Consider the following 21470-nt stretch of genomic DNA (forward strand, 5'->3'; position numbering starts at 1 on the left):
TTCTTTTCTTTTCACCCCGTCACCCTCATCACCAAGTACTACTATAACAATCGTCGATTGAACACTTCCATAATGTCAAAGGCAGCCAGTGCACGAGAAAAGTTCGCAGAACTCCGAGCTCTCAAGGCGTCCGGCAAGAAGCGTCTGGATACATACCAAGTCCAAGAGGAAGAGGACTTGTACGAGGAAGTCGACGAGGATGGATACAAAAAGGTCGTACGCGATCGTCTCAATCAGGACGACTTTGTGATTGACGATAATGGCGAGGGCTACGCAGATGATGGTCGGGAGGAATGGGACCAGCAGCCAAATTATGGTTCGGCCAGCGAGGAAGAATTACCAGCCAAGGGCAAATCTGGGAAAGCTGGTTAGTTGGCAATTTCCGTAGTAGACTGCGACAAAGCTGACGAGGAGTAGCAAAACGTCAACGCGAAGAAGACAAGGCCAAAAAGGAGAAGATTGAGAAGGGGATAAGCAACTACTTTACCAAGGGTCCAGTTGTAGCTCAGTCAAAAGCAAAGGTACGCGAAATGCAGCAGGATTCTTGAACGTACCTCGCTGACCTCTAGTAGCCCGTCAAAACCAAAGCAGATGACGACTTTCTGGCAGATCTACTCGGCGAAGTCGACACCAACGTACCTCGACCCACTGCTCAATCTTCGAGGTCTCGCAGAGTGCAGGACAAGCGGAAGGCTCGAGCTCTGTCCCCAGGAGTCAGCGAGCTCCCCCGACATACATTGAAGAAGACCAAGGTATCTGACAACAGGGCACCAGCGACAACACATGTTGAGCAAGATTTTGGCGACGATGGGTTTATGGATACTATGGACGACGATATGGTTATGGATAACCCAATGACATCATCTCCGGTTGCCAAGGCAGTTGAAAGGAAGTCGAATGTTGCCGTGAAAGTAGAGGATGACGAGGAAGAGGACACGATGGATGTTGCGCAAGCTGATGGAATCGTAACTGCTCGTGTCAACATTTCCGGTACACGCCCGCCGACAAAGATCAAAAAGGCTGAACCATATCCATCCCCGGCGAGCTCGTCACCAACTCGAGCACCCCCTCAGCGGGTCGATGCGTCGACTTGGAACAACGTGACAGACAGGTTGAATGTTGTGAATGGCAGCCAGGGCGAAACGTCCTCCTTCGGAAAGCTCGATCACACGGATGCGATCGAAGAAGATGGCAGCCTACACATGTTTTGGACCGACTACACGGAAGTCAACGGCAGTCTGTGTCTGTTTGGAAAAGTTCAGAATAAGACGGACAGATCATTTGTCAGTTGTTTTTTGAAAGTGGACAACATTCTCAGAAAACTTTTCTTCCTTCCACGTGAATACCGCCAGAGAGGCGGGCGAGATACTACTGATGAGGTAGAAATGAAAGATGTGTACGAGGAGGTGGATGAATTGATGGGTAAAATGAGGGTTGGCATGCACAAGATCAAGCCTTGTACACGGAAGTACGCTTTTGAGCTCCCTGACATTCCCCGAGAAGGAGAATATCTCAAGCTTCTTTACCCTTATTCTAGTAAGTACTTTCACTATAATATTCTGAACTCAATGACTGACAAGAATTAGAACCTCAATTACAACCCGAGCACCAGACTGGAACGACTTTCTCCCACGTCTTTGGAACTAATACACCACTTTTCGAGCAATTCGTGCTCTGGAAGAATATCATGGGTCCCTGCTGGCTGAAGATTGAAGATGCAGAGTTTGGAGTGTTGAACAATGCTTCTTACTGCAAGCTGGAAGTTCAAGTTTCGAAGCCAAATCTCATCACGGCCTTAAGCGAGAGCGACAACTTGGAGGCGCCTCCCTTGACCCTCATGAGTGTAGCTTTGAGAACCACTTTGAACGTGAAGGAAAACAAACAGGAAATCCTCGCAATCAGCGCTCGAATCTACCAAAACATCTCTCTTACGGACACGACGCCCCCGGACAAGCTCCCTTGCCATACATTCACAGTCATGCGCCCTGCTTCGACCAGCTTTCCCCTCGGGTTCGAGAATGAGGTGAAAAAGAAAGCCAAAGGCATGGTGAAGCTTGTCAAGCAGGAGCAAGAAATCCTTAGCTTTTTCCTTGCCCGGCTTCAAGTGGTCGACCCGGACGTTCTCATCGGTCACCAGCTGGAGGGTGTAGACTTCAGCATCTTGTTAAGCAGACTCCAAGCGAAGAAGACTCCCCAGTGGTCGCGAATAGGTAGAATGAGACGCAGTGCGTGGCCTAGTTCGATGGGAAAGATGGGGGGTAACTTTTTCGCTGAACGAGCTCTTATCGCAGGAAGACTTCTCTGCGATTTAGCCAACGATGCTGGAAAATCGGCAATGTCGAAATGTACATCCTGGACCCTGACCGAAATGTGCAGCATCTACCTTCCTGGAGAAATTCGGCTTGAAATGGACAACGAGCAGGCACTGAAGACTTGGGCAACAACAAAGGACGGCTTGATGGATTATGTCGGTCACTGTGAAGCCGATACGTTTTTTATTGCGGCCTTGGCTCTGAAAGTCCAGCTGCTTCCTCTGACAAAAGTACTCACCAACCTGGCTGGAAACTCCTGGGCCAGAACCTTGACTGGTACTCGTGCTGAACGCAACGAGTATATTCTGCTTCACGAGTTCCATCGTAACAAGTATATCTGCCCCGACAAAGCTGTATTCAAAGGCAAGCATCAGATTGAGGAGGAGAACGCCGATGAGGAGAGCGGGGATGTAAAGAAGAAGGATAAGTACAAAGGTGGTCTCGTTTTCGAGCCAGAGAAGGGTCTATACGATAAATTTGTCTTGGTCATGGATTTCAACTCCCTGTACCCGAGTATCATCCAGGAGTTCAACATCTGCTTCACCACAGTTGATAGATTGAACCTAGTAAGATCATGAAAACCCCTGACAGAAAAGTCCCAAACTGACTAGAGCCACAGTCCAACGATGAGGAGCAAGTTCCAGAGGTTCCGGTGGACCAAGATCTCGGTGTGTTGCCCAAGCTTATCGCCACTCTCGTCAGCCGTCGACGAGAAGTCAAGAAGTTGATGAAGGACAAGACCGCTACTACGGAACAGCTTTCAACTTGGGATATCAAGCAATTAGCTCTAAAGTTGACCGCCAACTCTATGTACGGTTGTTTGGGATATACGAAATCGAGATTCTACGCCAGACCCCTAGCAGTGCTCACTACCTACAAAGGTCGTGAGATTCTTCGTAGCACCAAGGATTTAGCAGAATCCAATTCTCTCCAGGTCATCTACGGAGATACAGATTCAGTCATGATCAATGCGAATGTCGACAATGTAAAGGATGCTCTTAGGGTTGGAGAAGAGTTCAAGAAAGCCGTGAACGAGCGGTATCGACTCCTTGAAATTGATATCGACAACGTTTTCCGGCGAATCCTGCTTCAAGCCAAGAAGAAGTATGCTGCAATCAACTTAGTCCAGGTTGATGGCAAATATGTCGACAAGATGGAGGTCAAAGGTCTCGACATGAAGCGCCGAGAGTACTGCAACTTATCGAAAGAGGTCTCCGCCAAATTGCTCGACGAGATTCTGTCAGGTGATGATATGGAACTTGTGGTGACTCGCATACACGACTACCTTCGCGAGATATCTACCAAGATGCGGGAGGGTGCTGTTCCAACTCACAAGTATACGATCTATACCAAGCTCGGCAAGGCGCCGCAGGATTACCCTCAAGCAGATTCGATGCCCCAAGTCCAGGTCGCTTTGCGTGAGCTGTCAAGGGGCAAGACCGTCCGCAAAGACGATGTTATTGCCTACATCGTCACTGGTGATGGCAAGAACAGTTCTGAAGGGCCTGCGAAACGCTCTTACACGCCTCAAGATGTTTCCAAGGCTGAATCAGGTCTCACTCCGGATGTCGAGTGGTACCTCTACAAGCAGATCTTTCCACCCGTGGAACGTCTTTGTGCGAACATCGCCGGAACTGATACTGTTCGTATCGCTGACTGTCTTGGTCTCGATGTTCGTAAGTATAGCATCAACAATAACAACGCAAATGCTGGTGGTGAGGCTGAGATATCTCCTCTCGAAAGTCAAATCGATGACGAGGTGCGCTTCAAGGATGCATTCAGACTCCGTCTTCAATGCAGGGCCTGCAAAGGGAAGTTCGGATTCGAGGGTCTCGTAGGAAGCCTGGATTCTTGCTCTGCAGCAGGTATCACTTGCCGCTGTGGACACACCTTGTCAAATATCTCCATTATAGCCCAGCTTGAGCATCAAATACGACAGCAGACGAGCAGATACTACGAAGGCTGGTTGGTCTGTGACGATCAAGCTTGCGGCAATCGGACAAGACAGATGAGTGTGTATGGTCATAGATGCTTAGGCCCCAAAGGTCTCGGGCACGGATGTCTAGGCAAGATGCACTACGAATATACGGAGAAGATGATTTACAACCAGCTGCTGTACTTCTCCAGCTTGTTCGATGTGGAGAAGGCGAAGACTGCGGCAAAGGGTACCGAGAGAGGTAAGCATCGACTACCATAATTTAGAACTCACAGCTAACAACTTCTAGAACTTGTGATGGCACTCGTGGAGCATAATAGAGTAAGATTTGGGACATTGAAGGCTGTCGTGGAGAAATACTTGGATAAGTGTGGAAGACAGTGGGTTGCTATGGATAGCTTATTTGGGAAACTTGGTTTCACGGTTTGAATGATTATTCCTGGATGGCGTTTGGATGTTTGGGTTACTTCTACGGCGTTCGTTGTTCGTATAATGGTTATGAATTTAATTCACATTCTCAGAAGTCATGGTTCTATACATAGAACATCGAAGGATTTCTTTATTTGCACGTGGTTAGAGCTTCCTTGTTCTACAACTAGGTATGGCATCTGTTGTTCTCAAAGCTTCGAGAATCCTTACTCGGAATCCTTAGTCCAACAATAGCATTGTTAAGACATAAGCTCCGCTCAAAATCCTTTATGAGAACAACGCATTGTCCGGCCGAACAGACTATTATCTCTCTACAAATACACCCCCACGATCTTATCCCACCAACTCGTAGAAATCTTCTACAGAACCGACGATACAGTAAGTTAAGCTCTCCCCAGTCCCCTTACTCTCACATACACACGCATCTACAGCCCAAATTCAGGATGCCAACCAAATTCTCCAAGCACCTGTCCGCTCTGCCCAGCTGCGCAGCCTACTCATCTAAACGATACAACGACATCGAAGCCCAAGACGGCTTCAAAATTATCGACCTGGGACCCCTTCCTCCCCTCCCTCAGCAGGCTGAGGGCGCGAAATACGCCTTCCCTCGTACACACAGCCAGCAGCAAAAGAAGACCCTGCGCGCCCGCGGCCGCCAACACATCAACACAGTGAAAGAATGGTGCGGGAACAACCCGCGCTGGACGTGGCTTCTAGTCGCCTTACTGCTCACGGTTGTTGTCGTTGGTGGCACGTTGCTCTGCTGGGTGTTCTTGTCGCTAGGCCCGGATGAGGCGCGGACGCCCGAGTTTCTGGACGCTGTGAATGATGTTCCGGGGTTTTCGCCGGGCCATCATCATCGATGAGTGCTTCTCTGTCAAGGAATGCGGGAAAGAGAGCGAGATGGAGATAAGTAGGCGAATAGGTCAGTGAGAGAGCGAGATTTCGCGAAATATATTTTTTTCTGCGAGAAGATGAGTTACAGTCTTATTAAACATGACGTGTGGCGAGTTAAAGAATGCTAACGTGACAAATTTGCAGAAACACCATGATATCCCATACGAATAAATCAAACGGTAAAGTCAGAGCAGGATGGCAATGGAGTTGTCTATACTAACACTGCTTAGCGCACCCGATCCGTGAATTGCTGCCCTCTACCGCCTAACAAAAAAGCGGACATGATCAACGAGTTCTGAACCTCGATTTTATCGGAACCAAGCTCCTTGTGCTGTGTGGCCAATACCGCAAAGATGGTGAACATTACGGAGAAGATCAAGGAGCAAGTATTTGTTGCGAAAACAGCAGGTTCTTCAGCTGACTTCAATGCAGTATCGAGGAGGAGATGAGAAAGACGCAGAGTGAGTACCCCGCCGTGCCCCTCACATGACCAAAACACGTGAAGTAGATAGGGACTAACTGGGTTATAGAGAATAAGGCTACTGGTACGCTCTCGTGTACTTCGAAGTGGTGATAGTGATAACTCATCTTTGAAGAATATCATCTTGGTCTCCTTAAAGGGTAAGTGACAGTACCCATCACTCAACCCGACCGCTCACTCACAACAAGCACAGAAAACTCGCCCGCTACAGAGCCCAACTCCTGGAGCCTGGCCCTGGCTCAGGAGCAGCAGGCGGTCCTGGGTTCGACGTCCAGAAGTCTGGCGACGCTCGTATCGCCCTCGTCGGCTTCCCCTCCGTCGGAAAATCCACCTTCCTGTCCAAAATCACCAAGACCAAGTCCGAAGTCGCCGCCTACTCCTTCACCACCCTGACTGCCATTCCAGGAGTCCTCGAGTATGGAGGCGCTGAGATCCAAATCCTAGATTTGCCTGGTATTATTGAGGGGGCAGCTGAGGGCAAGGGCAGAGGTAGGCAGGTCATTAGTGCCGCCAAGACAAGTGATATGATCCTGATGATTTTGGATGCGACGAAGAAGGCGGAGCAGAGGCGTTTGCTTGAGGCCGAGTTGGAGGCTGTAGGGATCAGACTGAATAGGGAGCCGCCGTATGTACTGCTCTTCCTTTTGCCTATTCTCCATCTTACGTCTCGACCTGTGTCGTATGAATGGAGCGCGATGTGTCAAAAGATGTTGACGATAGCAGAAACATCTACCTGAAGCCCAAAACCGCCGGCGGCATGAAAATCACCTTTCAAAACCCCCCGAAGAACATCGATCAAAAGATGGTCTACAACATCCTACGCGACTACAAAATCCTCAACTGCGAGGTCCTGGTCCGGGACGAAAACGTCACCGTCGACGACTTCATCGACGTGATCATGAAGGACCACCGCAAGTACATCAAGTGCCTCTACGTCTACAACAAGATCGACTCCGTGTCCCTCGATTTCCTCGACAAGCTGGCCCGCGAACCCAACACGGTCGTCATGAGCTGCGAGCTCGACTTGGGCATCAAAAACGTGGTGGACCGGTGTTGGGATGAGCTGAAACTCATCAGGATTTACACGAAGCGGCAGGGCGTGGATCCGGATTTTGGAGAGGCGCTGATTGTGAGGAGTAAGAGCACGATTGAGGATGTGTGTGACCAGGTGCATCGGACGCTGAAGGATACTTTCAAGTATGCGCTAGTCTGGGGGGCGAGTGCGAAGCATGTGCCGCAGAGAGTGGGCTTGGGGCACATGGTTGCGGACGAGGATGTGGTTTCAATTATCAGCAATTGGAAGGCATAGATAGTGGTGGGTGGGAAGTGGTCGTTGGTTTTTGAGATGAGTGTAGATGCCAATTGCAAACACGTTACCTCCTGTTGCGTTTTGTTCTCTTTGAATCATTGCTGATCTGAGAGAGAATCGTGTGCAGAGGAGCGAGGTTGCGAAGCCTAGCGCCTGAATTGTTATGAAATTCATAAACTATGGCTGGCATGAATACTCGAGACTGAATGTATCTGTATCCGGACCTTGTCTGCCTCCTTGTTTGATTCCAAATGTCGTAATTTGAAAAAGGTGCGGTGAACCGTAGAGCACATCTGACTCGAATGATGTGGCAGCACTTGCCAACAACCTACCTATGATAAGTGTCATATACACCATCGAGAGAAGGTGTAGAGAAGGTCAATCATTCCATAGGCCTGCGCGTGTCTAAACCCACTACCACTACCGATTCAGACCAAGCATGTAAGCATAAACGAGACGCGCCGCCCTTGGCCAGTACAAGAACTCCAGTACCCAATGCCATTTGTGCCTAGGCAAACCCTTTTCGTTCCCAAGCCCGTCGTAATATCACCCGCCCCGTCAACAAGCCCATGTCTTGCGTCAGGATATCCCAGCCAAGCTCCGTGTCGTAAACGAATTTTTGTGTTTTGACGATAACCATTCAGCCAAAGGATAGAAGATGAGAGAAAGACAGAATGAATGTATTCCATCCTCGCTCTGCATTATCAGTCCTATTGTGGGTGGTTCGTCTAAGGAAAGAAGGAAATATCGTACACGCGCTCATGTGATAAAAAGAGGGTTTGAAGAAGGGTATCTGCCGAGTTGTTGCGAGAATTTCGAGAGCGAAGAACCCTGTTTATTGGCCTTCCATCTTCTCATCCTCGCCGTCGGTGTTGGCGTTAGGGACGGGTTTGGATGCGAATAAGCCGCCGCCGCTGGCACCGGCACCGACACTGAGGTTCTTGGACGAGGTCTTTGCGAAGAGGGACTTGGGCTTGGCTCTGTTGTTGTAGCATCATGATCAGTCCGGTGCCATGTAACGGAATTTTAGGTGTACGGAGGAGAGAGGGGAAAGAGAACTCACTTTCCAACTTGCTTGCTGCGGTAGGCACTGAGCTTTGCGGTGCAGGGGCTCATGATGTTGTCGGAGGGGGAGATGTATGTTTGCTTTCCTCTGCGACCGCGGATCTTCATTAGTCGTTGCGCGCCTCCGGAGCAGTGGGTAGGAATTTATTAGACATACTGAGACTCCTCAAGCTTGGACTGCAGGACCTGGCGGTGGTACTCCATGCTTTTGACGTCGCCCTTCTCTTGATTAGGCTTGTACTCGGGGATCTTGGTCGCAGCGGAGGCGTTGATGTCCCGGTCGGCGAGGACGTTGGAAGACATATCGGACGGAAGGCTGTAGAGTTTTTGTTTTGTTTATGTACTTAGGTAGGAGATTGTAGATTGGTACTGTGCTTCGGTACTGAAGAGGGAATCTCGGAGAATTGATGGGGTTGTGGAGTGCGGATGCGATGGTGAGGAATTTGTGGTGCGGTGCGGTCAGGTTCAGATTTAAGTAAGTCGGAACTTAAAGGGACGCGATGTCAACAATGGCGTTGCTACCTCAACCAACGCATTGTCCCGCCCGCAGTGACGATTGCCACTACCAAACCAAGCCATGTTCGTGGTATGATCGGGGAATCTAAGAGTCACACACACTTCGTTGTTGCTTTAACGTTTCTTTTCTGGCATAAAATCTCATTCCTCAAAGGATATATTGAAATTTATAGGAGCTACAGGTTACATCAAATTGAAGAAAGCAGAACTCTTCAGAGCTTGGACTGTGGCCCTGGCTGCGAGAGGCTGACCTTGTATTCAGCAAACATCCTCTTGGTGATCTCTGCCTGTCTTAAGATCAACTCAGTACTCTCCTTTCCTCTCTTGTTCTCGTTACGTCCCAATTGTTGCAAGTGCACCTCATCAGGTCCATCAGCCAATTTCAGTGTTCTGATATTTGACCACATATTAGCGAGGGGGGTATCTTGGGAGACCCCAGCAGCTCCGAACGATTGCACAGCACGATCGATGACGGTCAGTCCCATGCTGGGGACGAGAACCTTGGCTTCTCCAATCTCCTTGAGGGCTCCTTTGGCTCCGAACACGTCAACCTTTATAGCAGCGTTAAGGACAACCAAGCGAGCTGCATCGATCTCAATCCTGGACCTGGCAACCCACTCGAGAATAACACCATGATCCTTCAATTGCTTGCCGAAGGTTGTCTTTCTAGGGTCGTTAATGCGGACAAGCATCCATTCAAGGGCTTGCTCAGCCTATAGCTTTTAGTAAGAAGTCAAGCGATGTGAAGGTCAAATACTTACAGCACCGATCGTGCGCATGCAGTGGTGAATCCGTCCTGGGCCAAGACGTCCCTGGATGATCTCAAATCCTCGGCCAAGACCAAGAACAATATTCGATGCTGGTACGCGGACGTTTTTGAACGAGATGTGACCGTGGCCGTGGGGAGCATCATCGTAGCCGTAGACAGATAACATTCTCTCAATGGTGACACCAGGAGTGTTAGCTGGAACCAGAATGACTGATTGCTGCCTGTGCTTGTCCGAGTTCCCAGGATCACTCTTCGCCATAACGATGTAGATCTTGCAACGTGGATCACCAGCTCCACTTGACCACCATTTCTACCAGGCATCAGCAGCATATTCCAGCCCAAAATCATAGAAGACTTACCTGTCCGTTCAAAACCCAGTCATTCCCATCCTTTACCATGCTCATCTGAATGTTCGTCGCATCAGATGAAGCAATGTGCGGTTCAGTCATCAAGAAAGCCGATCGAATATCACCATTCAACAACGGCTGCAACCACTGCTTCTTCTGCGCTTCATTCCCATACTTCGCCAAAACTTCCATGTTCCCTGTATCCGGAGCTGCACAGTTAACGGCCTCAGATGCAACCCTAGACTTGCCGAGATACTCTGCCATCAACCCATACTCGAGATTCGTGAAGCCTGCTCCCTCCTTGTAGTGGCCCTTGGCCAGGAAAAGATTCCACAGACCCAGCTTCTTTGCCTCAGCCTTAAGATCGTCGATAACAGAGGGGTAGTGGTCCCAGCGGTTCGAGCCTGATTGCTCGATTTGTGCGGCGAAGATGGGGTCGGCGCTGTCGATAGATGGTCAGCTTGTATTGATAAATGGTGCCGATTCAAGATGCCGGACCGCCATTGATCGATTTTGAGGAGGCAGGTTGCTGAATAGAGCTTACGGAATACATCTCTCCTCCACAAACTTCTTCACAATATCGAGAGTCTTCTTTGCATGATCACTGACTCTGTCCGCAGCCTGTAAAGGCTGTTAGTCTGGAAGTCCGAAGGCGGCGAAGGCGGGGAAGCAGAGTGGTCTCTCACAAGAATTGGGATTTGGGCCGACATTTTTATTGATTATCGTGTTTATACTCTCTGGATCGAATTTCGAAGAGCCTGCAGTCTCAATTCCAAAAAGAAAAATAAGAGTAACAAAAGGTATTATCAGACCGAGGAGGGACTGGAGGACACACTGGGTTACTTTTACCTCAACCCAGGTTCCTCCACACTCAACGGAAGTATCTCGGTTGCCTTGGGTTTGCCAGGCCGAGGTCCCTTGGAGAAAGGAAGCTCCACCTCGCCACCAACATATTGCGCTTATTCGAAACTTCGAGGCTACAACGCCTCGGTTTGCCTTTTCACCCAAGTCCTAACTCACCTAAGGTACCGAGGCACTCAGCTAAGTTTGCTTTTAGAATTCTTTCATTGGAGTTTTATCCTTTGCTGAGTCGAGTCCAATGCATCTAACTATACGGTATTCGCACTTTTTCCGGAACATCAATTAGTCCGTACGTGGTCCAAATAATGCGTGAAGGGTATTACTGAGCCATGGACCAATCAATGGCTCCGAGATGTGTGCGAAGAGAGTACCGGTACTTGTGTGGGCACCCGGCGGCCTTGCGGTGTAGTATCGACCGGGACTCCAATCCAGCGGTATGAATGCCCGAGAATGGTAGACAATAGATCACAATAACGGTAAATGTGCGTGAGATGGAAAAGAGAATTGCCCAAGTTATTATTGGAATCTTAAATTTATCAGAGCAAACGCCTCACTGATGCAAACTACTATTCCTTTCCATTTCTTACTATTCTCAGACCCAGAACTTCAGCTCCGTCAAATAAGATCAAAGAATAGCAAATGACTGCGTACCGTAAATAAAACTCAGTCCGCAAAGTAATCCGCTCTGCGCTTCCCATTTCCCTTGGTACCGTTCTTGAAGTGCTTCTTGCTCGTTAACATCTTGATATCCTTCGGATCCAAGTCCTTCTCTAACGCCAGAAGAGTCTTTTGCTTGCGCCCGGACAGTTGCTTGCCGCTAGCAGTTCCCTGCTCGCTGTACTTGTGGTTGAATGGCATTCGGAGGTGTGCAGAGTTACCTTGTCCTTGAGCGAAGAAAGTACTGTCTAGCTTCTTGGACTTGCTTCCAGTCTCTATTGGGATCATATCTGAATCGGCGACCGACGCTGTCTCCTCGGTATGAGCATCCATCGATGACAGTGCTAGCCGCCTTTTCTCAGGAAGGTGGCCTTCGTCGTAGAGCTCCTTGTTGAACTCAATTGGGTCGATATCCAAAGGTGGCGGCTGACAGAAGAGAAGCTTGCCACTGACATAATCTTTCAAGATATATCTCGCGGCTCGCGACTCATCAGGCTGACCTTGACCTGTTCTCGTGAAACCTCTAGCCTTTGCGTATGCAGAAAGAACTTCCTCGGCAGTAGGAATTCCGGTTCCACCTTCCTCGATGGGCCTGATCTTAATCTTCATTCCGTACAAGGCCTCCAAGAAATGTTGAGGAATACGTTTGGCGACGAGCCCGGCTGGACCTGTGAACTCTCTCAGCTGATCAATGGGGAGAATACCATTGCAAACGAGCTCTGCCTTGGTCGTGGCGAAATTTGGGAACACAAGACCAGGGCAATCACAAAGTAAAACCTTGTCGCTCAGATGAATAGTCTGGAAATGCTTTGTCTTTCCTGGCGTGGAAGAGACGGAAACTTTCTTGGATCCGATCAGCGCGTTAATAGTAGATGACTTTCCAACGTTGGGATATCCGACAAGGCCAATTTGTGTCTTTCTGGGGCCCTCTGAGTTGACATCTATGGAATGTTAGAAAGCCCGCAACAGGGTAGGTAGCATTCGAAAACTCACCAAGATTGTCTGGAGCATGTAGCAGGAATAGAGCTTCAAGTTCATCAACTGTCAAAATCCTCGTTCTCTCGTCTTCGGCTTCTTCATCCTCCTCGTTGGACTCCTCATCATCCTCGATTTTAAGAGCTTGGGCCTTTTCTGTAAGCTTTTGCACGGTTGGCTCTACCTCTTTCCTAGTCTCATCTTCTTCATCTTCAGAATCAGAGAAATCCCGGGTCTCGTTCATCTCCTTGGCCAGACTGGCAGAGAAGAATTTGTATGCAATTCCGGCAGCTTCGAAGTAATCAGCCCAGGACTGACGTTGGCCAAAAGTCAACATATCCGCCTTGTTCACAAGCAGAAGATTCTCTTTTCTCGAGTCGACGGCCTTGACATATTTCTCCAAATCATCTGAGCGAAACAGCAGAGGATGGCGAGCGTCAACAATCTGTACCACCAAGTCCGACCTCTCAATAACTCTCCACAATTGTCTCCAGACCTCCAAATTCCGCTCGAAGGGTGTCATAAGCAAATCATTGTTCTCTTGCAACTCTGCAAGACCTCTACGCCACTCCAGCAGACTATCTCTCTCTGCTCGGTCTAATTGCTCAGGGGTTGTGGACGCATCCCAGTGCGGCCTACGAGGTACTGTGAGTCTATCCTTGTGGGCCTTCTGCTTTCCGACAGCCGCTCGCTCCTCTGCTGCTGATAACAGGTATGGGTTCTTCTGATCGGTATGGATAATCTTGACATTGTTCATCTTCTCGGCGGTAAAGTCGGTACCTGCCAGCTCTGCTGTCGACAGGAACTCATCGAGGGCTGCCTGCTCTGTCACCGATCGCATCTTGACCCAGCTGGCCTCCTTTCGCTCGTTGGTAACATACTTGAAGATGTCAGCTCAGTCTCATGCCTCTGTGGGTACCATGCCTACGGTCTCTCCAGTAGCATGGTTGATTCTGTGGATTCCTGCAGATGTGACCTTCTTCCGGTCTGAACCTTTGCCTTTTCCAAATCGATCATTCATCAAGCTACGGAACCCATGAGCACATATATTTAAGGGCTGTGCGAAATGAACGAACGAACCTGTTTCCCAGCCCAACGGCATTTTTAGATTTTGCAAGAACCATCTTGACTTGATTATCTCTAGTGAGTGTCGCTGGTGAAGGTAAATTTCTTTCAATCTCAAAATACCTTCTTTATGCTTTGATGGAAAAATTTCCGTCGAAGTTGTGTGGTGGGGGTGGGATGAGGCAAATGACGCAAATAAGTACTTACTTGACCCCACTTCAACCTAGTCTCAAAAATCTCATAATAATTTTTAATTTTTAACCAATTCTCAACACGTCCCAAAATACCACAACCGTCGAAATGCCTCGCAAGCAGTGGATCGATAAGAAGACTGCGACACATTTCACAGTACTTCATCGGCCTCAAAATGATCCGCTCATTCACGATGCGTCGGCATCCTCGATGATCCTGAATCCCACGGTCGCACTCAATTCAACCAAGTCCAAGAAAATTGACGATCTCGCCTCGGAACTTGGCTCAGAACTCAACAATATCAGAGATAATGAAGGAGAGGCTGCGACTCATGGGATCTACTACGATGACACCGAGTACGACTACATGCAGCACATGCGGGATGTTGGAAGTGGTTCTGGCGACGCACATTTCGTAGAAGCCCAGACTGCGCAGAACAAGGGGAAGGCGAAGCAGCAGTCCTTGGAGGATGCATTGAAGAACGCGAGTCTCGAGGATAGAGCACGCATGCTCTTGGACGATGAGATTCTGCCCTCGAAGAATTTACGGAAGGTCACATACCAGGCACAGCAGGATGTTCCGGATGTGCTTGCGGGCTTCCAGCCAGACATGGATCCACGATTGAGAGAGGTTCTCGTTGCCCTTGAGGATGACGCATATGTTGATGATGAGGACGACATCTTCGGAGAGCTTGCCAAGGATGGAGAGGAAATCGATGAGGAAGAATTCGAGCATGGTGCCTGGGATCACGAAGAGGATGGCGGTTGGGAGTCGGACGACACTGCAAAGCCTACCAAGGACTACCGTGAGGCTCCCAAACCGACTCCTGAGGTGGTAAATGACGAGCGAGAGGATCATGGCGACGGCAACTGGTTGGCGAACTTCATCAAGAGGGACCAACAAAAGTCGAGCCCACGTGCTGCACCGTCAGACGCCCAATCTTCAATGATGACTACGACTACGAATGGAGGTAGACGAAAGAAAAGAAAGGGGGCTTTGACGAACCCGTCCAATTACTCGATGAGCTCTTCTTCCATGTTTCGTACCGAAGGTCTCACCGATTTGGATAAGCGATTCGAGAAAATCGAAGAGAGATACAACGAGGACATGGACGATATGGCATCTGTTTCCATGTCCTCGACTGCGTCAAGTGTCACTGGGCCCGTTCGAGGAGACTTCGACAGCATTATGGATGATTTCCTCGGAAACCACTCGATGAGTGGGAAGAAGTTCGTCAAGAAGGGCAAGTACCAGAGCGGAATGGAGCAACTCGATGAGGTTCGGAAAGGACTCGGCCCTGCGATCATCCGGAAACAGCGAGCTTGAGGGAGACTTCGGTAGGCATCGAAATTAGGCGTTTAGTGGGAAAAGGGCACGGGATGGCGCTAACAGGGAGTAAACGATACCTCTGCCCAGGACCGAGGAAACAATTTCCGCATAATAAGCTGCGCCATGGATGGCTGATTACTTTTTCAACCAACCAATTCTTTTCAAAATGTCTTTTTCCGAGCTTCGATAAGTCTATAGCTTCTTCAGCCAAGCCCTCTTCCTTATCGAGAGTGATATCCGCATTGTCCCAACCAAAATCCTGCAAGGCATCTACAACAGGCATATCACAAATTTGATGAATGGTGGTTTGTAATGATGAGTTTTGAGGCTCCTCGCACTCTTTGCTTCATGTATGACGGGTTGGGGTGCTGAGGTGTTGAGGTGTTGGAGAACAATGGGACTCGGCCGTGAAATCTTCAAGAATGTCCGGCTCTTGGGACGAATTCGAAATTTAGAAGTCGTCTACATAAACGGCGGTATGGATCCTTCGGCTATCGATGTACAAGGAGGTCAACGAACGACGAGGCCTGGTACTTTTCTTATGAAAAATATTATCGAGCTCCGTGAATTCTTTCAGGGCAAAAGTGTTTTGGCGAAGTACCCGGAAGCCTCGAGGATAGGTACCCTCCAAGCAATTTCTTGTCTGCATTTACTCGAATGTCCTATGCATTATATAGATATGAAGCTATTCAGCATAAACACAAGCCACCACCCCAATATCCTACGAGTAAACTTTCGCCAGTTTGAAATGTCATTGTTATGAATCTTTCGTGGTATCAGCGCCACAATTACCTTCTATCCTCCCTAGCAGACCCGAATCCTATAAAGCCATTTCTGCACCCCCTTCTTCACATAGATCTTACTGCCAAGACGTCTGCTTTTGAATTCTGTGAAATAGGAGATGATGATCATTGTGGGCCGTCAAAGTAACTCGAGCATCCCAAGGAAAGCCTTATTCGTACTACTTGTCCAAATTGGTGCTTTGAGTATTCTTCAAATCGCCTTTACTACTTGACATGCTTAATTCGATCGCTGATCCGTCCGGCTTATCATCCATCCCATCACACATCTCACCAGAAAAAAAAGATTTTCTGGTCGCTCCTCCGGAAATGGTGGTGGTTATATCGGCCACACGCTCCACTTGGATATCAAGACGTTGGGAAGGGTGCACTGAGGCATCTATAATCGGAGGAAACGTTGAAGTTCCTTGGTAACCTGATGTATGTCGTCATCCTCGTATAGCCGAATATGAGGCTGAAAGCGCGGAGTGGGGCCGCTTTCGGCTAGCACCCATGGTCGTGAGAGCTTCAATGGTGAACACCAAAGACCCTCTGTTCGGATGAGTGAATAGACAACGAGGGCCACTACGCCTAAGCGAACGAAAATTTTCATCCCACGAATGTACTTAATAACTCCTCGACCTCGTTGCGACTCACCCTCAATGAACACCGACAATGCAAGAGCTACTCCAAGGTAGCAATCGCAACCCACGCTCCCCAATCCGTTCAACGAGAGGAAGAGATCAAGACACGATGAGTCGAGGAGCTTCAAGCTCCAGTAAGTTCAAGGACGACCACTATGCTCTGCTGAACCCCTCTGCTCCACGCGCAATGCGCGACAAGTCGAACACCCACCAGTCGAATTATCGTGGTAAGAAGAAAAACTTCAGGGACAATTACTCAAAGATTCATGCAGATTCACCCTCAGGACCTACCTCTCCAAACAAGTTCGAAAAGGAGCGACTCGAGAACGCGGCAAAGCGAGCAGAGAGGGATCAGAACGGCAAGAGGGGCAATGGGCGAGGCAGAGGTGCCGGAGGCCGTGGTCTGTATACCAATAAATCTGTCCGCTTCTCAGACGCGACCACCGAACCAAAATCAGGCGTCTTCACCAAGGAACCTTCACTTAAGCCAAATCCTTTTGCGAAGCCTGCAACGGTAGCATTCCCCTTTGGCATACCATCAACCACACCCAACCCCTTCGGCGCGACTTCGACCCCATCCACCACAACTCTTATCAACCCATTCGCGACAGCCTCGAAGCCAGATGCAGCAATCAACCCTATCGGCAACTCTAGTACGATGTCGAATCCATTTGGCGCGTCTTTAAGTGCTCTTTCGAAAGCAGACACGGGATTCAACTTCAACAAATCAACCGCGTCCTCCACTGGCTTTGGCGCCCCCTCACAAACTCCTTCTGCAAAAAGCTCGAGTGCCTTCGGAGCACCAACTACAGACACATGGGGCAAGCCATCTGCTGGAGTGTTCGGTGGGGAACCGGCACCCAGCCCTCTTGCCGTACCTTCTTCGATGAGCTCTAACGCGCCAGTGCCCTCCTCGAACCCTTTCGGCGCTGTTACAAATACACCCCCTACTGGTTTTTCTTCAAATCAAACGAACGCATTCGGAGCTGGTGCAGGTAAAACTACAAGCGTATTTGGGTCTGTAAGTAATGGGTTTGGTGGGAAGAGCTCCGGGGTTTTCAACAACGCTAGAGCATATGGAGCGATGTCGACACCAGGCCCCACCTCATCATCAGGTTCAGCCTTCACATTCAACTCTGCCGCTTCGGACTCAAACACATCGTCCACGTTCAATTCTCCTGCTACCACAAAGCCTGCTACTGGTTCCCTTGCCGCCAAGGTCGTAAAGGTGTTGGAGAAGGATCGCATCGTCCCGCCCAAAATGCCTTCCTACGACCTGATGTTTGCGCGTCAATTGCTGGGTGTTCCGGAGCTGATGAAGTATCTGAACGAGTACAAAAAGTATCAGAACAAGGTCCGGACGGCTCTCATGCGGGAGGGCGTAATTGACGATCCGGAAAAGCCAAAAAGTTTAGCTGATGCTATCGACTTCAAGGGCACTTGCGAGGAAATGTGTCCGCAGCTCGAGAAGATTGAAAGACTGCTCGAGGGAAGAGTCGATGCTTGTGAGAAGGGTTTACAACCAGATGGCACCCTGACTCGCCACGCAATGATGGAAAAGATGGTTAAGATCCATGCACGCTCCTCTGCTGGCCAAGACGCCCCTTTACCAAGCGAGGTGCGAACAACAGCAGCCCTGAGAAGAACTGTCGACTACTTGATGAAGGATGTCTTGGCAGAGGAAAATCTCCCCCAGGTCCATGGCTTTCTCTGGAACCGAACACGAGCCTTGAGACGGGATTTTGTGTTCCATTCCTTCATGACCTCGACCGAATTGCTTGATCAGGTTTACTGTCTCGAGACAATCGCCCGCTTCCATACCTTGGCACTACATCTTATGTCCAAGCCGGGGAACTATTCCGAGGCCTTCGATACTTACCAAGAATTCGAACAACTCAGCAACACCATGATCTCACTTTTGCAAGCGTATGACGACTGCAAAGCAAATGGAGTTTCTTGCGAGAACGAGCCAGAGTTTCGGGCATATTCGATCCTCATCCAGCGAAAGACTCACCCAGGGCTTCTTGATATGGTTCAGAGCTGGGGATGGGATGTCTACAACGGGAAAGAAATGAAAATTGCGCTGAGCTTGGTGGAAGCTCTAACTAACATATGGGAGGTGCAAGGCCCTCTCACCCCCGCTGCGCAAACGGATGTTGCGCAGAATGCCTCTGCTCGATACTTCGATATTGTCAAAGACAAGGGCACTTCATACACCATGGCTTGTTTTGCTGAGATATGGTTCAACGACGCTCGAGAGGCCATTGTGAGAACAATTATCGCCTCCTACCGTAAACAGAGAGACCAAGTCAAGCATTGGACACTTTCGAGACTCAACGAATACCTCCGATTCGATGACGAGGAGGATATTCTACCATGGGGCAAAGCGCGCAATATGACTTTTGAAGAGGCTGACGGCGTTACATATCTATCCTTGGAGCTCGGGAGCGACATTTCCCATCTGCAGAAAGGGAAGCAATACCACTCTTATCCTCTTGTGGAGCGGAAGCGGGGGAACCACTCCCTGTTGGAGGTTCTGTACCACACAGTCTACGAGGAGGCTGGTAGTGAGGATACAGGTACCGAAGAGGAAGACGACGGGCTCTTTGTGAAGCAAACGCCTGCAATTGATCTATGGCCGAAGCCAGCCGTGGAACCCGAAATTCAACGACCTGCTTTCTCGTTTGTCGAGACCTCTTCCCCGGCCGTCCCTGAGATTGTTTCAACTCCAGCACAGGAGACGCAGCCCAAACCAGCCTCCATTTTTGATCGCTTCAGCCCTCTCAATGGCTCAGGAGTCTCCGCAGCTGCGCCAGTCGCGAATTCCCCCCCAGTTGGGAACCAGCAAAACCTGGAAGAGCTCAAACCAACCTCGGCATTCTCCTTCCCACCAACAAATGGAGCTTCTTCACTTTTAACACAACAACCAGCCAGTGTAGGATCATCAGTCTTTGACAGACCCACTGTGAAAGGGGCCACTTCCATCTTCTCGCAGACATCAGCACCAGCAACGCCCGCTGCAACTCAAGCTCCTCCCCTTTTCTCCTTCACATCGACGACGGTTACCGCGCCCGCTACCCCTCATTTGGTACCTACATCACTTGGTGTTGAAGCCGCGTCTTCTGGACCGGCAGCTCCCTCTTTCTTTCCAAAACCGCAGTCTCCTAATCTTCCAGAGCCTGTTTCAGAAAGCCAAGGACCTCGAGAATCAGTCTTACAACCTCAAACTTTCCCTGCTCAACCTTCACCACTTGCAGGCGTATTTGGTACACCGTCCACACTGGCACCTACGCAGAATTCTTTGGCAAATGTATCGCCGCAGCTGCAAAGTACCACACCGAAGGACTCGCCCATACCAACTTTTCCAAGCTTCCCTACTGCCCAACAAGCTTCAATCGTAGTTGCCGAGCCACCTCCACCACCTTTTGATCCGTGGGAATGCTTTACAAACTGGTACGCTTTAGGAAATGAGGGTGTTATGGATCAGTTCGTTTCTTGGGAAATCGAAGGGATCCTGCGCAACGCAGTTGCACAGTTCCAGGAAGAGGAGAACCTCAAGGCTGCAAGAAAGGCCGATGAGATGGCGCTGGCTGAGGCGGACCGCTTCAGAGCGAAGAGGTTGGCCACGAAATATGGCCATATTTGGTTTACTGTGACTCGTCGTATGAGTCTGAGGCGGAGAGGCAGAGAGGCAAGAAGACTTCGGCGGGAAGCTGCAGAGGAGTCGGCTGCAGCCAAAAAGTCAGCGGCGGCGAACATGGTGGAGGATTTTAAAGCGTCTACCACAACAGCCCGTAGAAAAGACAGCCTGGAAAGCCTCCTTGGGGCAACGGGTGTCTTGACTGGTGTCCACGATTCGAGTGGTAATCGCGCGATTGTGCAGCCAAACCAGAAGCCCGCACTCAAACGACAGCGATCAGACTGGTCTCTCAACAGCCTCTCTTCCAGCGTGAGCAGGCACAAGCGTGGCAGGTCAGACGATTCACTTCGTCGCTCCCTGATGACTGGTGGATCAAGAATACACTTGATCCCCAACTATACCCCTCAGGACGAACACCGACCACAGGTGAGCGGTGTGCAGACCGATTATTTCCGCTTGAAGGCAAGAGGCATCTCTACCCTTCCCAATGGAACACCTCTCGCAAGCTCGGTTGCGAAGATGTTGCACCCAAAGCGCTCTTTCGATGGTTTCATCAAGCCGTCGACACCCCGCCGCCAGTCAAGAGAATTCTCGGCACCAAGAAGTGTGCCAGCAAACCCCGCTGTGGGGCGCCTAGTGGAAGATCAACCGGATGATATTGATTTCCTGAAGGCAAGAGCCAGGGCTGTGATGTCGGAGGATAAGATGTCACGATCAAAGAGGTCATTCGATGACGACGAGGAAGCGCTGTTCGCACGTGCAAAAAGAGTTCGTGAGCAGATGGATGAGGGAGAGGAATTTTATAGAAGAGAGCGCGAGAGATCGTCCTTGAGTGGGAGTGGGTCATAAGCGTGGTTGTGCGCATAGCAATATGGAGTTTAGGGCAAAGCTTGGAGAAATTTTTGTTGCGCGATTTGCGCGGGCGTTCAGTGGAAATGGTGCATTTACAGAGAGGCGTTTCATGTGGTATTTTGGCTGGGTGGAAGGATGAGAGAGCTTTGTATAGAGAGCACAAGGATACCCGTTTTGGTCTGTAGGATGGAATGAGCCTCTCTGCGTACGAGGAATGACTATTATGGCTTTCTTTTCCTCCTCTGTAACCTGTATCTCTCTGCGAACTCGCCGTGTTGCTTCAAGTTCATTCCCTCCCTCACCTGCCCCATCCTTCATCCCGGCAACCCAGTATCCTCAGTATCCTCGGACGCCCGGCCAGATTCCAACTGTGATTTCGTACACCTAGCTCGCTACCCATCTATCAACTTACCTA

General features: G+C 49.7%; 8 protein-coding genes across 8 annotated transcripts; 5 read left to right on the forward strand and 3 right to left on the reverse strand.

Annotated features, from left to right (window-relative positions):
• Positions 1-72: 72 nt before the first annotated feature.
• Positions 73-4677, forward strand: L3040_004421 (uncharacterized protein; the record flags this gene model as incomplete). The annotated part of the gene is made up of 6 exons (XM_007291481.1): positions 73-367; positions 418-521; positions 573-1536; positions 1587-2878; positions 2932-4489; positions 4538-4677. The coding sequence occupies 6 exons, from the start codon at positions 73-75 to the stop codon at positions 4675-4677; spliced, it is 4353 nt and encodes a 1450-aa protein (XP_007291543.1).
• A 443-nt stretch (positions 4678-5120) lies between these two features.
• On the forward strand, positions 5121-5543 carry L3040_004422 (uncharacterized protein; the record flags this gene model as incomplete). The annotated part of the gene is made up of 1 exon (XM_066154949.1): positions 5121-5543. The coding sequence occupies one exon, from the start codon at positions 5121-5123 to the stop codon at positions 5541-5543; it is 423 nt and encodes a 140-aa protein (XP_066011969.1).
• A 384-nt stretch (positions 5544-5927) lies between these two features.
• L3040_004423 (uncharacterized protein) lies at positions 5928-7364 on the forward strand (the record flags this gene model as incomplete). The annotated part of the gene is made up of 6 exons (XM_066154956.1): positions 5928-5956; positions 6007-6035; positions 6105-6119; positions 6171-6195; positions 6249-6680; positions 6779-7364. 6 exons carry the CDS (start codon positions 5928-5930, stop codon positions 7362-7364), a joined length of 1116 nt encoding a protein of 371 aa, XP_066011970.1.
• An 835-nt stretch (positions 7365-8199) lies between these two features.
• On the reverse strand, positions 8200-8732 carry L3040_004424 (uncharacterized protein; the record flags this gene model as incomplete). The annotated part of the gene is made up of 3 exons (XM_007291483.1): positions 8200-8344; positions 8428-8517; positions 8587-8732. The coding sequence occupies 3 exons, from the start codon at positions 8730-8732 to the stop codon at positions 8200-8202; spliced, it is 381 nt and encodes a 126-aa protein (XP_007291545.1).
• Positions 8733-9157: 425 nt separating this feature from the next.
• L3040_004425 (uncharacterized protein) lies at positions 9158-10771 on the reverse strand (the record flags this gene model as incomplete). Its single annotated transcript, XM_007291484.1, has 5 exons — positions 9158-9658; positions 9707-10024; positions 10074-10503; positions 10606-10682; positions 10748-10771. The coding sequence occupies 5 exons, from the start codon at positions 10769-10771 to the stop codon at positions 9158-9160; spliced, it is 1350 nt and encodes a 449-aa protein (XP_007291546.1).
• Positions 10772-11585: 814 nt separating this feature from the next.
• L3040_004426 (uncharacterized protein) lies at positions 11586-13678 on the reverse strand (the record flags this gene model as incomplete). The annotated part of the gene is made up of 4 exons (XM_007291485.1): positions 11586-12520; positions 12573-13434; positions 13483-13579; positions 13635-13678. 4 exons carry the CDS (start codon positions 13676-13678, stop codon positions 11586-11588), a joined length of 1938 nt encoding a protein of 645 aa, XP_007291547.1.
• Positions 13679-13919: 241 nt separating this feature from the next.
• L3040_004427 (uncharacterized protein) lies at positions 13920-15137 on the forward strand (the record flags this gene model as incomplete). Its single annotated transcript, XM_007291486.1, has 1 exon — positions 13920-15137. One exon carries the CDS (start codon positions 13920-13922, stop codon positions 15135-15137), a length of 1218 nt encoding a protein of 405 aa, XP_007291548.1.
• Positions 15138-16672: 1535 nt separating this feature from the next.
• L3040_004428 (uncharacterized protein) lies at positions 16673-21052 on the forward strand (the record flags this gene model as incomplete). The annotated part of the gene is made up of 1 exon (XM_007291487.1): positions 16673-21052. One exon carries the CDS (start codon positions 16673-16675, stop codon positions 21050-21052), a length of 4380 nt encoding a protein of 1459 aa, XP_007291549.1.
• Positions 21053-21470: the final 418 nt, after the last annotated feature.

This window comes from Drepanopeziza brunnea (genome assembly GCF_022702325.1).
Source record: "Drepanopeziza brunnea f. sp. 'multigermtubi' strain 214-2 chromosome Unknown ctg6, whole genome shotgun sequence".
NCBI classification, from domain to species: Eukaryota; Fungi; Ascomycota; class Leotiomycetes; order Helotiales; family Drepanopezizaceae; genus Drepanopeziza; species Drepanopeziza brunnea.